The sequence below is a fragment of the Bos indicus x Bos taurus genome, chromosome 5 (genome assembly GCF_003369695.1).
Source record: "Bos indicus x Bos taurus breed Angus x Brahman F1 hybrid chromosome 5, Bos_hybrid_MaternalHap_v2.0, whole genome shotgun sequence".
In the NCBI taxonomy this organism is placed as follows: domain Eukaryota; kingdom Metazoa; phylum Chordata; class Mammalia; order Artiodactyla; family Bovidae; genus Bos; species Bos indicus x Bos taurus.
The window spans coordinates 20,378,016-20,395,403 of NC_040080.1; the positions used below are offsets into that span (position 1 = coordinate 20,378,016).

The following is a 17,388-nucleotide window of genomic DNA, read 5'->3' on the forward strand; positions in this document are numbered from 1 at the left end:
CAAGGAATAAATTATTTATAAGTATATATTATCATAGCTTGATAATTATGGTGATAAGGGGAAGAACCTTCTATTTTACTGTACCACATTTAAAACCTAAAGTCCAAACCCACAAAAATGAGTGTGGCTTGATTATTAGAGTCAACTTGGAGTTGTGTTTAAAGGATTAATTTTAAAGTGTAACATACTGGAGTGGGTTGTCATTTCCTTCCCAACCCAGAGATCGAATCTGGGTCTCCTGCATTGCAGGTGAATTCTTTGCCAACTGAGCTAGCAGGGAAATCCAAAATGTATTCATATTTTAATTAATTAAAAAGAAAAGCGTGTATTATATACTTTACTCAATATATGCTATTATTATAATTATGGAGAATACGTAAAGTTACTTTCTCTTAGGGAAAATAGTTATCTGGAAACTACCTCTACTTTTCTGCTCAGTATAGACCACAGATATTATAACCAAAATCTACACTTACCAACTCTTTTGAGCTGTCTATCTTCAGGAGATGGGAGCCCAGTTGAAAGCATTGTCTTTTACTTCCATCCCAGGAATCTAATAGTGTGCTAAATAGATAACAGCTATCCTCATGTGTGATCCAGTTAGGGGGACAAGAGCTAGAGAAAACTCCTGGAAATAAAAGATAAATACAATGAGTTTCATACTATGAATGGTACTTCAGTACAGGTACCATTAATCCTAAGGACATAATAATCAATAAATTGCCATGAATATATTTCATTTTCAATTCAAACTATATAGATATAACTTTACAGAAGGGATCATATTAAAACCCCTTATTCATTTACAGCTAAAAAATAACTGAGTGGCTACAGTGTTGTAGACTATCAACTCTCCTTTCTTTCTTGTCTTGTCTTGCATGCCTTTACAGTCAGCTCAGAACTCCTTTTCTCCATGATAACTCTCAAAATAAACCAATGCAATGTCAGTCATTGAGATACACAATAATTTCATGTTGACTTATTTTACAAGTGTGACATCTATTTCAGAACGCAATTCACCAAATAAGAAAAGTATAAGAGCACTCATTCACATTACAGAGTAATGTGATAAAGACAGTGAAGAGGTATGTGTCCAGAGATGGAAAATTAAAGTCCAAATATTGTCATACTCAATAACAGTGCAATTAGGAATTAAAGTCTACTGTATACAAAATGGTAATTAAATCAATTAACTTGCATAATTAAAGAAAAACAAACTTAACTGGTTTTGTATGGCAAAACCAATACAATATTGTAAAGTAATTAGCCTCCAATTAAAATAAATTTATATAAAAAAGAAACATTTTTTAGGTTTATAGATATTAAACATATCTATGAACCTTTAAATTCTTAGCAACACTTTACCTTCTTTCCTTTTTCTATTCTGTTTTTTTTTTTTTTTAACCTTTTCTGGTGTCCTATTTCTTATTTTAACTATATCACTTTAAAATGTCTTTTCCCTATGGTGTGAGAACACATTATGTTTCTTCAAATCAAATTACACAAACCTCTAAAAGCTTAAATATGTGAAAAATCAGTGACGTGAAAAAAATCCAACTAAGTTGGAGATTCAGCTAAGTTCATAAGGTATTTATGCTATCACTTTGTAATCTGGATCTCCTGCATTGCAGGCAGATTCTTTATTATCTGAGCCTCTAGAGAAGCCCTTGTATATTACAGAAGACTTATTTTACTGAGATAATATTGCTGTGGGCTTTATTAGAATGCAGAATCACCACATGTAAAAGTACTTTCTTCATCCCCTGCTCCAAGCCTTAGTACCAAAAATTAAGCCTTCTGAATCAAGGATTTTATTAATCCTTAATTCTGCCCTTGCCTGTGGTCGTGAGAGCCTTGGTAGGTATCACACTATCTTCTAAAGATGATTGTGTGGGTTGACTCTGGTTGTCTTTATTTCTTGATGGAAAGCTGTCACTCTTCAACAGGTTGTTCCCTGAACTGGATCTCCAAATACCTTCATATACCAACAACAATAGTAATGACAGAAAAAAAAAAAAAGTCATTTTTACTATGTTTGAGAATTAAAATTCAAAAACCTATATTTTTGTTGGAATATAAAGGGACACATTCTTGATTAGTGATAAATAATGGAGAGGATGATGGAGAGGTAGAGACAGATGGTAGATAGATAGGTGATAGCTTGAATAGATGGAAAAAAGAAATAACTTCCATAAAGAAGATTTAATACAAAAGATAAAAATGAAGTAGATAGGAGGATGGGGGAAAGTAAGAGGCAAATGGAATATAGTCCTTTGGTACCACGATGGATTTGAAATAGTAATAAATCTTCTTTATTATAATATTTTAAAAATGAGAGTTCCTTGAGAATCTGCCAGGTGACTATAACATAGAATGTATTCAATAAACACATGACTAGTTAAGAAATCTTTCATGTTTTCATATACCCTTTTCAAAGGCACAATAATACTTTATCCAAAATGGAATTCATGAATGATAAAATCTAAGGAAATGTATTCATCTATTACAAAATAACTACCTAGAATTTCATAAGTGCTTTGAATATTTCCTGATATTATCCAAAGGAGTTTAAAGACAGGTGTAAAACAATTTCCTTAATTCATGAGATGTAAAAAATAGCTTAAATTCTTTAGGGAATTAATCTCTTAGGAAGATAAGCACCAATTGCACTTCCTTCACCTCCACTGGTTTCCTTTCATTAATTTATCCTAGGAATTTCACAGCTTTGAAACCAGCTATTCAAGCAGATCTTGTAGATAAGAGTATGAGTTATCAAGACAGATCACCTGCATTTCTAATCATGGTCCTAATGTTAACTAGTTTATGACCCTAGAAATAAAGTTAGAACTCATAACATCAATTCAAAGGGTCGGTGTTCAGATCCAGGTAGATTATGTTATACTCTTAAGAGAGTACCTGAGGGACTTCCCTTGTAGTCCAGTGGTTAAGACTTGACTGTACAGTGTAGGGGGTATGAGTTCTTCTATCCCTGCTCTGGGAACTAAGATTCCACATGCCTTAGGGCCAAAAAAACAAAACATAAAACAGAAGTAACATTGTAACAAATTGAATAAAGACCTTAAAAATGGCCCACATTAAAAAAAAAAAAGTTTCCTTAAAAGCGCGCCTGAAACATCATAAATGCTTATTAAATGTCTATTGCTGTTCATCTTCCCCACCAATACTTACCCGAGGTACTCAGGACCACAGTTATCACCAGCATCACTGAGCATAAAATGCCCAGAGTCACAGCAATCAGACGCCAATGAGAGGATGCAGCACAAAGCCCTAGAAAGCCAAAGGGAGCAGAAACTGAATCAAGAAACAGGATGACTAATCACTGAGCACTTCAGTTCTGCAGTTCATCAAAATCTGATACCCAGATAACCTACTCATCTAGGGTTAGTCTGAATTTTTCTCCCTCTTTAGTGTACCTCTTCAGGGTCAGCAACTGTAATTTGAGCACAGTGCCTTGAGAGCTGTACACTCCTAATTTCAGCTCCACATTCATATCTATAGGTTTTGACACTACCAGGATTCCCATCCATTCTTAGAAGAGACAGCTTAATGCAACAGAAATAACACTGGTTAGGAAGGGTAATCTTCCTCTTTCACTTATTTCTTGCCTGTCACTGGGCAAATTACTTCTTCCATTTTTCCATTTCTCTTTGTGAAAAATTAGGGTAATGATGCATCAAAGAATGACTGTGAGAATCAACACAAGTAAAAGCACCTAGTTTAGAGACTACTAGCACATTATAGGCAACCCACAGTTTGTCCACACACACCTATAAACACACACATGCCTTCCTATCTCTTGCTTCACCATGTTTTTCCATTCTTCCCCAGTAGGTTGCCCAAGAAAACAAAACTGTGTGACAAGAGGAAAATAATTGTGCAATGGGAATGACCAGAAAGCAGAAGAAAGCAAATGCTGATGTCAAAACCTGTGAATAATCTCTTTCTTGATAACAGGAAATTCACTTTATATTAATATCACCACATCAAGACTGAGAATAAGCAATAAGAGCATTTCAGAGAACTGTCAAATAGAAGACTCGTAGAGGAGATTAAATTGCTCACTCAGTGAAGAGAGAAATATTTTAACTCCCTTCTCCAGATTTCACTTTTTTTACATAATGTCTAAGATTCATGTCCTGATAATGGAATCTTTTATCTAACTCATATATATTTCTTCACTGTTACACAAAGAACATTTTTTTTTTTTAGAACTTTTTGTTTAAATTTTTTTTTTCCAAATCAATCTCATGATACACATAAAAAAATCAGATTTGGGATTCTAAACCATTTGACTTCTTTTATTTTTAATTAAACTTTTTATTTTGTATTGGAGTACGCCTTCTCTGGTGGCTCAGTGGTAAATAATCTGCCTGCAATGCAGGAGCCATGGGAGACATGAGTTCGATCTCTGGGTGAGGGTTATTCTTGTCTGGGAAATCCCATGAGGTTGCAAAGAATCAAATACCACTGAGCGACTAAGCACAAAAAAATGAAGTATATTGAAGTATAGTTGATTAACAATGTTGTGATATTTCAGGTGGACAGCAAAGAGACTCAGCAATATCTACACATGTATCCATTCTCCCTTGAACTCCCTCCAGTCCAGGCTTTCACATAACATTGAACAGAGTTCCCTGTGCTATACAGTAGGTTCTTATTATCTAAACCCTGACCTCTGACCACCCTTTGGCCTTTTCCACAAAATCCTGTTGTTTTTCCTGTCTTCTTTCTTTTCTTTTCTAACTCCAATATCCTGATGTTGTTCATATGCACTTCTTTACATTCCCTTAACCTTCATTCTACAATTTACTATTTTCTGTCAAACAAGTCACTCTTATTGAAATTCCTTCATCTTTGCATTTCATCACATTTATCATCAACTCCTTACTTTTGAAGCATCTGTCTCTATAGAACAGAAAAAGTGTGAGTATTTTCTATCATCATAATAATTAACTTCAATGCAGTTGATCCTTGAACAACACAGGGTTTAGGGGCACTGGTCCTCCCCACACTCTACCTTATAGTTGGCCCTCTATATCTGCAGTTTCTCCATATTCACAGTTTGGCATCCATGGATTTAACCAACTACATATCATCTAGTAGTGTGCTATTTACTTTTGAAAAACATTCATGTATAAGCGGATCTGTGCAGTTCAAACCCGTGTTATCCAAAGATCAACTGTGCTAATGATTAGCCATTGAATGGTTGCCCAGAGAACAGTCTTAGTGCTCATTCAAATTATCTTCAGTGACTTCTGAAAACCTTTTAAAATACATTAATAAAAGCCTGGAAAATCAGAAGTCTGTCCAATTTTTTCCACTTCTAGTTTTAGTTATAAGAATGCGAATGTTGAAATCAGAAACAAAAATATATACCTTTCTCTGAGACTACAGATCTCCTGGTGATGTTGCAAGAGCTGAAGTCTAATTGAGTATATCCATCTTCATCCAAATTTTCTACTGAAGATTGATATTCCATTGTTCTACTGAGTTCCTGAATTGACACAGCATCTGAGAGCTTTCTTCTCTCTCCTAAGACAACTGCCTGTGGACAAAAGAGGATCTGTGAGTCAGATCATGTGGGAGATGCATTTATTAGGCTTAAACAAGTTGAACTAAAGTAGTCCAACCAGATACCCAAAAGCAGGAAATGAAAAACTATACTGTGGTAATTTCCCATTGGTACCTTTAGATCCTGTTTCAGAGACTGATGACTCCTCAGAAAATTATAAGGTAGGACTTCCCTAGTGGCTCAGTGGTAAAGAATCCACCTGCCAATGCAGGAGACATGGATTCGATCCCTGATCCAGGAAGATTCCACATGCTGAGGAGCAACCAAGCCCACCTATCATAACTGTTGAACCTAAGCTCTAGAGCCCGTGCTCTGCAACAAGAGAAGCCACTGCAATGAGAAGCCCGCACACAGCAACCAGAGAGTAGTCTATGCTCTCTGCAACTAGAGAAAAGCCTGTGCAGCCATGAAGACCCAGTGTAGCTAAAAATAAATAAAATAAAATAAAATTTTAATTATTTAAAAAATTATAATGCAGCACAATAGATAGATCTTTGTTTCAGACCAAACGTAAGAAAAATAAACCAATTAATATTTTATGCTGCTTTCACTATTCTCACATCTGAATTGGACATCATTAAAGGATTTGACCTATGTAAACCTAAAACAATTTTAGTTCGTTGAGTTCACCAATACAGTGTTATAACCATTCATTCATTCATGTACTGGCTCTATCAATAAACATTTATCAAATGCCCATATTTTAAATTGACAGTAGCTGGGGGACAAAGGGATCAATGATACCTGTGAAGAAGCTCACTGAGTAATAGAGCAAACCCACAGATGGGTGTATGGAGGATGCCATAAGGAGATACATTGTTGTAACAACAGAGAGAGGAAGCAAATCTCTTCAGTGCTGGTCAGAGGTTAATGATACAAGGTAGAAAATTACTTATTCAATAATAAGCTTGATACTATCTATTGCACATGTTCTTATACAATCTCAGTTTTCCAATAAGTCTAGGAGGTAGGCACCTATAAATTAGAACTATTTTCTTTTTTTAAAAGCATAGTTGATTTACAATGTTGAGCTAGTTTATCATTTACAACAACTCATTTATATATGCATATATAAGATATTCATATAATATATATTATTTTTCATAATATTTTCCATTACGGTATATTACAAGATATTGAATGTACTTCCCTGATCTATACTGTCAGACCTTGTTGTTTAGTCTTCTTTTCAAAACTGAGACATAGAAATTTTAGTTCCTTGTATAATTTTAAGAAGCTAATAAAAATATTGATGCAAGGAATCAAACCAAACTTTACTCTTACTGTAAAACTCATGATCTTTCCTGTTATGCTACACTGCCTCCTTCACCATTCTGTACACTTAAATTACAAGTGACAGCTTATGGAGAATTCAGGAAATGAAATATTGTGTTACATGCTTAATGTTTCCTCTTTTCCAATTTCCACAGAAATGCCCAAGTTAATGAGATACGGAAAACACTTGTCATTGCTAGAAACTAGAGAGGTACCATCTGTTCACAAGAATTGGAGGCAGGCAGAAAGAAGCAGACATCTGGTTGCTATCAAACATAAAGCCAGACTTCATTAAAGCAGTTAGGACAGTAATTGTTTCAGTAGCACGGTTACAACAGAAAAGCGGCCAGAATAAACTGAACTCAACTTCCCCAAAAAAGAAGACAAGAGACTTTTTAAAGGCTGGAGTGTGCTAAGGAACAGGCTCTGAGGGTTAATCCATGTGACTAGACCATTCAGATTTGTTAATTGCTGCTTCTTCAGAAGAGAAACAAACTTCCCTTTTTGACAGGAGACAGTGGTTGGTGTTGAAGCAGGGTGGTGTTCCTACCCAAGTTAGACACTTTCCTCCTTCCCATGGGGACTGGGCATGTTGTCTCCCTAGGTTCCTACATGTTTGCTTTCAGAGATGGCTGTCAGGACCCTGAAGAACGTTTTAGATGGTAGATTTACATGTCAAAGGGCAGAGAGAGGACTTTAATTGCAGGATTTCTGAAGTAACTGCTCTACGAGGGGTCTCAGAGGTCTATCTGTTTATTACCAAGTTTTGACTGGAGCAAGCAGTAAATTCTCCTGGAAACATTAAGTTTTCTCAGGCAGGCATTTTAAGGGACCTGGGATCATTGCAGGACACAGCCTTAAACTGCTGGAAACCAAGTTACAGTCTGTCAAATCCCTTAGTGCAGAGGTTTGGATAGAATGGTTCTATTCCAAGAGTTCTACAGTTCTCATCAATACATAGCAAAATGGAAGAGAGGTCAATGGAAAAAGAAAAAAGAGAGAGACATTTCTCCCTCGTACCTACTTGCCATAAAAGTTTACTAACTTTTCAAGACACATTGCAAAGTAGTGGGATGGAGCTAATCTCAACCTCCATCAGATGTCCAGCTCTATGATGCAGCCCTTGAGAAAACATAGGATTTTTCTGAATGAATAAATTGGTTCAAAGAAGAAAGTTCAGTTAACTAAATAGAGCTAGAGCATAGAAATGAGGAGAGAATATTCTAGACAGTAACAAAAAGATTTTACTATTGATTCCAACACCCACCCCCCATGCCACACACGCACACTCAGTGGGAGAATCTTTACAGATTAGCTTTTAGGTTCTATAACTGCTACCCTCTATTCAATCACAATCCTACAGAAACAATTGGCTTTCTAAGTTATCAAAGAAAATTTTCCATAAATGTAAACATTAGTCTTTTCGTTTGTCTGGGACTGAAACAATTAAACAGTGAATACACAAATCATTGACAATTAGGAAAAAATAATCCCTCAGCATTTTAAAAGGCAGAAGGGGAAATTCCCTGGCAGTTCAGTGGTTAGTATTCAGAGCTTTCACTGCCATGGCCCGGGTTCAGTCCCTGACAGCTTAGCTAAGATCCTGCAGGCTGCAAGTCATGGCCAAATTAAAAAAAAAAAAAGAGCAGGAGAGAGTAAGAGTTTGCATGTGCTGTGTTTTAGTGACTCAGTCGAGTCCTACTCTCAGCCATGCACTCCTCCAGGGATTTTCCCAAATAACAAGGGATCAAACACAGGCCTCACACATTGCAGGCAGATTCATCACTATCTGAGCCAGCGGGAAGCCCGAGAGTTTGCATATTCAGAGAAAAATACCCCTGGTCCCCTGGTTAAACTTTAATGTAAGAAACAGGTTAAACATTAATGCAACAAAGCACCTAACCAATAAACAAACAAAACCCAGTAAATAGCAACAATCTTAGTGAGAGTTAATGAAAAACTGTGTTTATACAGCAAGTTTTTTCTTCAAGAAAAATGAAAAATCTGAGAAAATTTATTAGAAGTGAAAATATACTTTATAAAATAAAAAGACAATTAATTGAACCGAGTCAAATTGACTACTGCACCAAGAAAACAACATACATTCAGTACAGTTGAGTTAGCCTGGGAATGGCAACCCACTCCAGTATTCTTGTCTGGAGAAGCCCATGGACAGAGGAGCCTGGCTGACTACAGTCCATGGGGTCGCACAGAGTTGGACACAACTGAATCGACTAAGTGTGCATGAGAGTTCTCTCATTTCTACATATGTTAAACTGTTGTTAACGCTAGTGTTTGCTCTCAGAACTAAATCTTGAAAATAACCTTCCTAAATAAGTACCTATTTTGATAGGTTTACCAGAATGAGTGTTATATCAGGAAAAGGAAACAGGAGATTCTGAGACATAAGTCCAATGTGACTTTTTGGAAAATTTATTGACTATGCCAAAGCCTTTGACTGTGTGGATCACAATAAACTGTGGAAAATTCTGAAAGAGATGGGAATACCAGACCACCTGATCTGCCTCTTGAGAAATTTGTATGCAGGTCAGGAAGCAACAGTTAGAACTGGACATGGAACAACAGACTGGTTCCAAATAGGAAAAGGAGTATGTCAAGGCTGTATATTGTCACCCTGTTTATTTAACTTTTATGCAGAGTACATCATGATAAACGCTGGACTGGAAGAAACACAAGCTGGAATGAAGATTGCCGGGAGAAATATCAGTAACCTCAGATATGCAGATGACACCACCCTTATGGCAGAAAGTGAAGAGGAACTGAAAAGCCTCTTAATGAAGGTGAAAGTAGAGAGTGAAAAAGTTGGCTTAAAGTCAACATTCAGAAAACGAAGATCATGGCATCCGGTCCCCATGGGACCGGAAATAGATGGGGAAACAGTGGAAACAGTGTCAGACTTTATTTTTCTGTACTCCAAAATCACTGCAGATGGTGATTGCAGCCATGAAATTAAAAGACGCTTGCTCCTTGGAAGGAAAGTTTTGACCAACCTAGATAGCATATTCAAAAGCAGAGACATTACTTTGCCAACAAAGGTTCGTCTAGTCAAGGCTATGGTTTTTCCTGTGGTCATGTATGGATGTGAGAGTTGCACTGTGAAGAAGGCTAAGCGCCGAAGAATTGATGCTTTTAAACTGTGGTGTTGGAGAAGACTCTTGAGAGTCCCTTGGACTGCAAGGAGATCCAACCAGTCCATTCTGAAGGAGATCAGCCCTGGGATTTCTTTGGAAGGAATGATGCTAAAGCTAAAACTCCAGTACTTTGGCCACCTCATGCGAAGAGTTGACTCATTGGAAAAGACTCTGATGCTGGGAGGGATTGGGGGCAAGAGGAGAAGGGGACGACAGAAGATGAGATGGCTGGATGGCATCACTGACTCGATGGACGTGAGTCTGAGTGATCTCCGGGAGTTGGTGATGGACAGGGAGGCCTGGCGTGCTGGGATTCATGGGGTCACAAAGAGTCGGACACGACTGAGTGACTGATCTGATCTGATCTGATGTAAATAAATGAGTGAAGACAAATAAATATATAAATATGTAGAAATAAATGAGTTATATAGAAAACAAGATTATTCAAAATAAACTAGGCATTCACTTAAAACCCTTGTAGAAGAAGAAAACATGTCTTCAGGACACATTTCAAATAACTTACCTATCACAAATTAAAAAAAAAAATCCTCACATTTCACCTCTAGTTTGAATGCAAACTTGGGTCTCCTTCTTCCCTTCCTTCCTCCATTCATCCACTAAACAATTAAACATGAACTGAGCATTTACCATATTCTCAGTAGCCAGGATACAAAGAAGCATAAGGCCCAATCTCCATCCTAACTGGTTTCAGATTATATCTGGAGGGTGAAGACTTAAAAGTTACTTAAATTAGTTAAGAATGCCCTGGTTTGGGCAGACCACAAAAATCACTTAACTTTTTTCACAACACTCTTTCCAGTGTTAAATTTATGCTTACTTCAAATAACATAGAACGCTTTCTAGAGTCCTTAAATTTTTTAATTGAGGCAAAACTCTTTTTTTTTTAATTGGTATACAATTGCTTTACAATGTTGTGTTAGTTTCTTCTGTACAACCAGTGAATCTGCTATACGTAAACATATATCTCCTCCCTGAAACAGAACAAGACCCTGTGGTCCTTGTTCCACATGTCTTCAGCCTCCCTTTGTCTGTGGAAAACTTGAGACAAAGAATAAGTTTAATCAGAGAAGTGAAAACAAGCAGAAACAAAGGAAAACAATCAAAGAGACCTAACAATAATTGTTCAGTCCGTGAGCAAAGTCAAGGACTTTTAGTTCCTTTTCAAGGACTATAGATAATATTCTGGGCCATATCCTGTGCGCTGTCTTAGATAATAAATCCTGAAACTCCCACCACGTGAAGAAGTTAACTACATAATGGCGAGACTGTAACCATGACATAAGCTTCCACAATTCCTAGAACTGGCCTCAAGGAAATGGGACCAAACCTAAAACAACCAAGATGATGCTGGTCAGACTACCAGTTACAAGTTTCAGGATTGGTCTGTCTGAGCTGACTGTGCCGCTTCTGCATGTAGCCCCTTCCCTCAGCCTATAAAAGCTCTTGCCCACTGGTTGTGGGTTGGGGGAAGACTTCTGGACAGACGTCTGTCTCACCACCCCCACCCCCACTCCTCCACCCACACTTGCTGGCATCCAAAATTAAGCAAACTTCCCTTTCCCCCAAACTGACCTCTTTATTAGCTTTTGGCCAGCAAGCAACCAGACTCTACTTTCAGTTACAAATTTGTTGATTAAAATGTTATGAATAAGACACTCAGAGGAAACTAATCTTGTGTTTCCCCTGGAAACAATGGTTGTTCAGTATTCTCTGTGGCTCTATACAACATAACAACCATGAATAATAACTACTGTGTAGATAAATAGATAAACGGAAAGCTAAAATTCAACTGTTATCACCATAATTGTTTAAAACTTTGGGCGACAAAAGACATTTTCAGGGAATATTTTATCACTGATGTTGTTTAGTATTGCTAACACATGATAATTATAAAAAGCAAAGTGACTTCTAGAAAATGTTATTATTTTAATTCTCCTAAGACAATTGACCACCTCCTTATTGCCTGCTGAACACTCATTGGCTTTATCTTCTCTATTCTATATGGGTCTAAATAATCTGATGTCTGACTAGCTTTTTAACTTCATGCCTTAGCTGTCTCCCCGCTATTAACCATGGTCTTGAAATACTGGCTTTTTTATAAAAAAATAAGTACAGTTGATTTACAATGCTGTGTTAATTTCAGATGTATAGCAAAATGATTCAGATATATATGTGTATATATATATGTATGTATGTATATATTTGGTTTTTAAATTCTTTTCCATTACAGATTATTACAATATATTGAATATAGTTCCCTGTGCTTTACAGTAAGTCCTTGTTGTTTATCTATTTTATATATGATAGTATGGATCTTTTAATCCCATATTCCCAATTTGTCCTTCCCCTATTCCTTCCCCTTTGGAAACCATAAGTTTTTTTTTTTTTTCCTATGTCCAGGAGTCTGTTTTTGTTTTGTAAATGAATTCATTTGTGGTATTTTTTAGATTCTACATGTAAGTGATCACACAAACACATCAAGGTCAGGGACTTCGCACATACATGTTGGCTGATATGCTTTGCCTTGAGAACATTGCATGGTGAGATTTTTCTTGATAATGAAGCAGAATATAGCCAGAGCACTTTCCTTTCACTCTTAATCACAACATATAGCTTTTCTTTTTCTCTTCGAAGTACTTACCAATGTTGAATATATCTCATCTGTTTATACTTAGACTCTCCATGTCCAGATGTTTGTAAGTCCCATGACTTAGGATTTTGTTTGTTTTGTTTTGGCCACACCACACAGCATGTGATCTTAGTTCCCTGACCAGGGATTAAAACCTCATTCCCTGCATTGGAAGGCAGAGGGAGTCTTAACCACCAGACCACTGGAGAAGTCCCCATAAATTAGAAATCTGCTTGTCTCATTCATACATATATCCCAAGAAACTAGACTCGTTTCTGAGTCACTGTAGGTTATCAATAAATATATGTATAAAAGATTACAAAGGGGAGGGTGGGACAAATTGGAAACGTAGCACTGACATATATATATATATTACCACGTGTAAGATAGATAGCTAATGGGAGGCTGCTGTATATACAGGGATCTCAGCTCAGTGCTCTGTTATGACCTTAAAGGGGGCGGAGTTCCAAGAGGGAGGGGATATATGTATACATATAGCTGATTCACTTCATTGTACAGCAAAAACTAACACAACATTGTAAAGCAATTATACTCCAATAAAAAAGATTATAAGTAAACAAATACTTAAAAAATAATAAAACATGTACAAATATATAAAAGTGCCTTCATATACTATAGTCTAAAACTACCTATGCTGCTGCTGCTGCTGCTAAGTCGTTTCAGTCGTGTCCGACTCTGTGCGACCCCATAGACGGCAGCCCACCAGGTTCCCCCGTCCCTGGGATTCTCCAGGCAAGAACACCGGAGTGGGTTGCCATTTCCTTCTCCAGTGCATGAAAGTGAAAAGTGAAAGTGAAGTCGCTCAGTCGAGTCCGAAAACTACCTATATAAACCCCAAAAAGATAAGCATTCTGTCTTTATCTGTGTTCTGTGTCCATTTTCTAAGTCAGCATCTTAACAGTCCTGTTTATTGGGGGAAATAGATAAGAAGGCTAGCAGTTATGCTTCTTATGAACTAAGAGCTAAGCTATTGGTGATTCCAATTTCTAATCCCAAATCACAATCAAATTGTCCTTAAATTGCCTTTGGAGAGCAAGGAAAAAACAAAGTATGACAGGTATTATTTTCAAATGGGAGGTTTTTCTTGTATGTACGTTTGCTTGTGCATTTTAGGTTACATGTGGCATTGTCTCTCTTTTTTTAAACTCACTGTGGCTCTTCTTTCTCCATTGTATTTGTTTTTGTTGCTGTATGGGCCATTAATGTCTTGGTTAGCTACGTTTACTATATTTTCTTTTTTTCCCTATACCCTTAAACTCAGTATCATCTTTAAAAGGAAGAGAAATATAGCAAAATGTGATGTAGTACAAGTCAAATAGGAAAGTGTCTAGACTGCCCCAGTACCGCTACAAACAGAGCATCTCTGATTTTATTGTTTTATATTTGGAAAGTTAATATATAATTTTATCTAGAAAAAAAAAAAAAGCAATTGAACTCATCAAATATTTGGAAGTTCTTCATCTGTTATATGGGCTTTCCAGGTGGCTCAGTGGTAAAAAATGCAGGGGGTACAGGAGACGCAGGTTCAATCCCTGGGTCGGGAATTTCCCCTGGAAGAGAAAATGGCAACCTATGCCAGTATTCTCGCTTGGGAGACCCCCATGGACAAAGGACAAACTGTGGCAGGCTATAGTGTGTGGAATCGCAAGAGTTAGACAGGACTGAGCGACTGAGCGCACACACACCCCCAGTGTATTCCACTCTTTTTTTTTTTTTTTAAGAGGGGAGGCCACCTGAGATAGGGCAACTGAATTTCAGAGAGGGGAAAACAATCTCCAAGTTTGGGCAGAACTACCAGATTCAAAGTCTGCATTCCATCTAATGAATCAATCATCTTACCTTGTTGCTTTTTAGGTACCCTTAGTTACAGGGTAACTAAAAAATGAAAATAGATTCCATGTGGTGTGTGATCTGAACTGAGTCAATATGAATTGATCAAAAAATTTAGCAAAATCGGGCAGGGTGCATGAGGTGATGGTGCCCTCTGCTGCTTTATATTATGAATTTCAAGGCAAGTTAGAGGAAGTTAACGTTTTACTCATTTGTGAGTGAAATTGAATTTTTGCAGGCTGCATCGGACTCCTAATAAAAAAGTAACTTTTCAAAAAAAATGTGGTTTTCAGTCTGCTTAAAGTCATCTATGTTTCTTTATTCCTAATAAGTTATGGCTTTGGGAGTTATTCTATTGTGAGCAGTCACCCCATGGACTATAGAGTCCATGAAATTCACCAGTCCAGAATACTCGAGTGGGTAACCTTTCCCTTCTTTGGGATCTTCCCAACCCAGGGATCGAACTCAGGTCTTCCTCATTGCAGGTGGATTCTTTACCAGCTGAGCCACAAGGAAAGCCCCAGTAATTACCAGATATGTTTATTGTACATTTAATTTTCAATGCCTGACAATGTGTTAGTTCCTGGAGGGCAGGAAGCTTGTCTTGTTCACTACAAATTCCCAGCATGTAAAGTAGTGCTTCATACATTAAGAGGATAAAACTGTATATATGTAGCTATTTTTATTTTCTTCCTACACACTAGATTATAAGCATCCTGGGAATAAGCTCTCTGTATATTAATTACTACCTACTCTGTTAGCACTAAAGAAAGAAGACATATGAATGAGACTTGTTAAATGAATAAATTCTCACCCAAAAGTGAGAATAATTTCTAATCGACATCTCTTTGTAACAGTAAATTAGAATAACTTGGGGAAAACAAAACAGCCTGAAACTATTATTCAGATGTTTAGGTCACTTAGGTATATAAGCAAGTATTTTGAAATTCTATATTAGGCATCCTACTTCATTTCCAATATATAACCCACATGCTTAATAAGATAGGCATAATATTAAATCTGTTCACTTAATTTTTTTAATGTTTGGGGTTTGTTATAAATAAATAAAAGACAGTGCTATAGATGAGTATCCCAGAAAAGAATTTAATAAACACAAATAGTTTGATGCTTATGAATACATTCAGGTAGTTTCCTGCTGTCAGCCTTATAGGATGCTTTAGTAAACTTAAATTATTTATGTTCTCTAAAAGGAAAATTATAAATTATCTATCAGTTGTGCTCTTTCTTAATGGAGTAAAAAACTAGGGAAGAGCTGAGTTATGTTCACTGGAGTATAACTTGGACCATTAAGTTTAAATGGGTTCTACAAATGTCCAGTTTAATAATTGTCAAAGTCCCTGAGATTTTCTTATGGTCCATGTAAGTCAAATGCCTAATACCCTTACTTAAAATTCTGAGTTTTCCCAACTGTGTATATGCCTAGGACCATGTTCTTCTGTCTCATTTTAAAAATTTGCTTCCAGGAAATGAGTGGTTCATTAATTTTCTGGTTTATGGCATCCTTCACAGATTAATACCTTGCACACCACTGGAATGAGTCTGACTGATCATGGGGGCCGAGGTTGAGGGGATTTTGGAAGTAAATAGAGGTGCAAAGAAGGTACATTTGGAGACATAAGGTATAAAGATTAGATGTTTTATTTTAATTATGTATTTTAAAAATATTTGTTTATTTATTTGGCTCTGCCCTGGTCTTAAGTATAGCATGTGGGATCTAATTCCCTGATTAGGGATCAAACCTGAGCCCCCTGCATTGAAAGTGTGGAGTCTTAGCGACACCAGGGAAGTCCCAGGATTAGATACTTTAAATTTGCTCATTGTACTTGTTAAAATTTAAAAACTTGAACAACAGAGCTAGGACAGCATATATATTCTGCTCATCTCTCCAAACCAGAACAGTCTAACTCTGTGAAATACTCTAAAGTAATTCTATATTTGAAATAATATTCATTTATATGCCATCTATTCCCATTAACCCAAATGCCCTGCAAGCCCTAATAACTCAGAAAATCTCTACAAATAAGAAATTGAAGAACTGTGGAACAATACTCTTTATGGTTCAGGAAACAAATGCCAAGTCAGGAGAAGATCCACAGGACACTATTTCAACAACAACAAATAATTCTAAGCAATTTTTATAAACACAGTTAAACCTAAGTTAAGAAGTTATTTGGTCAATTTACTGTATGAGATTAAGAACCTCTACCAAAAACAGAAACACTTGTACGAGCCTATTAAAACAGCAACAACTAATAGTATAAATAGTTAACATTTCTTGAACTCTAACCAAATCCTAGGCACTGTGTGAGCTATTATACAAACATTATTTCATTAAATCCTCACATATCTATGAACTACTAGATATAACATGAGAATTTATGAGCTATTAGAGTTATTCCTATTTTTCAGTTAAGGAAGTCAAGTTAATAAAGATGCTAAGTAACTTTCCTTTTATAGCAAAGATATATTAAAAAGGGATTTCAAATCAGGTAGTCCAAATTTAGAGTGCATTCCTTTAATGAAAAATAAACATGGCATAAACATGAAGTTATTTACATCAGGAATCAGCAAACTTTTCCAACAAAGGATGAGAGAATAAATATTGCAGACTCTGTGGATCACTTACAGTCTACTGTATATTTATTATTATTATATATTATTATTATTGCTTTTTTTTTTAAACTTTGTATTTTGTATTAGGGTATAACTGATTAACAAACAATGATGTGATAATCTCAGGTGAACAGTGAAGAGACTAAGCTATATATACATATATCCATTTTCTGCCAAACACCCTTCCCATCCAGGCTGCCACAAAACATATTTGTTTTAATAAAACTTTAAAA

General features: G+C 36.4%; 1 protein-coding gene across 7 annotated transcripts in view; it reads right to left on the reverse strand.

The window, feature by feature from the left end:
- The window catches only part of CLEC7A (C-type lectin domain containing 7A), a 40,324-nt gene extending 34,701 nt beyond the window's left edge, over window positions 1–5,623 (reverse strand). For 2 of the 7 annotated variants that reach the window (XR_003511059.1, XM_027541298.1), the window contains exons 1-4: window positions 5,398–5,618; window positions 3,190–3,288; window positions 1,838–1,975; window positions 477–628 (exon numbers count right to left, since the gene is read on the reverse strand). Coding sequence is in view for 5 of the 7 variants with exons in the window: in XM_027541298.1 (XP_027397099.1) it covers window positions 477–628; window positions 1,838–1,975; window positions 3,190–3,288; window positions 5,398–5,500 (492 nt within the window). In the remaining 2 variants the exon portion in view is untranslated. Of the gene's footprint in view, window positions 1–476; window positions 629–1,837; window positions 1,976–3,189; window positions 3,289–5,397 lie in introns of all 7 variants that reach the window. The other 5 variants (XM_027541300.1, XM_027541297.1, XR_003511060.1 and 2 more) reach the window with 5 other exon arrangements.
- Between the last annotated feature and the right edge of the window lie 11,765 nt (window positions 5,624–17,388).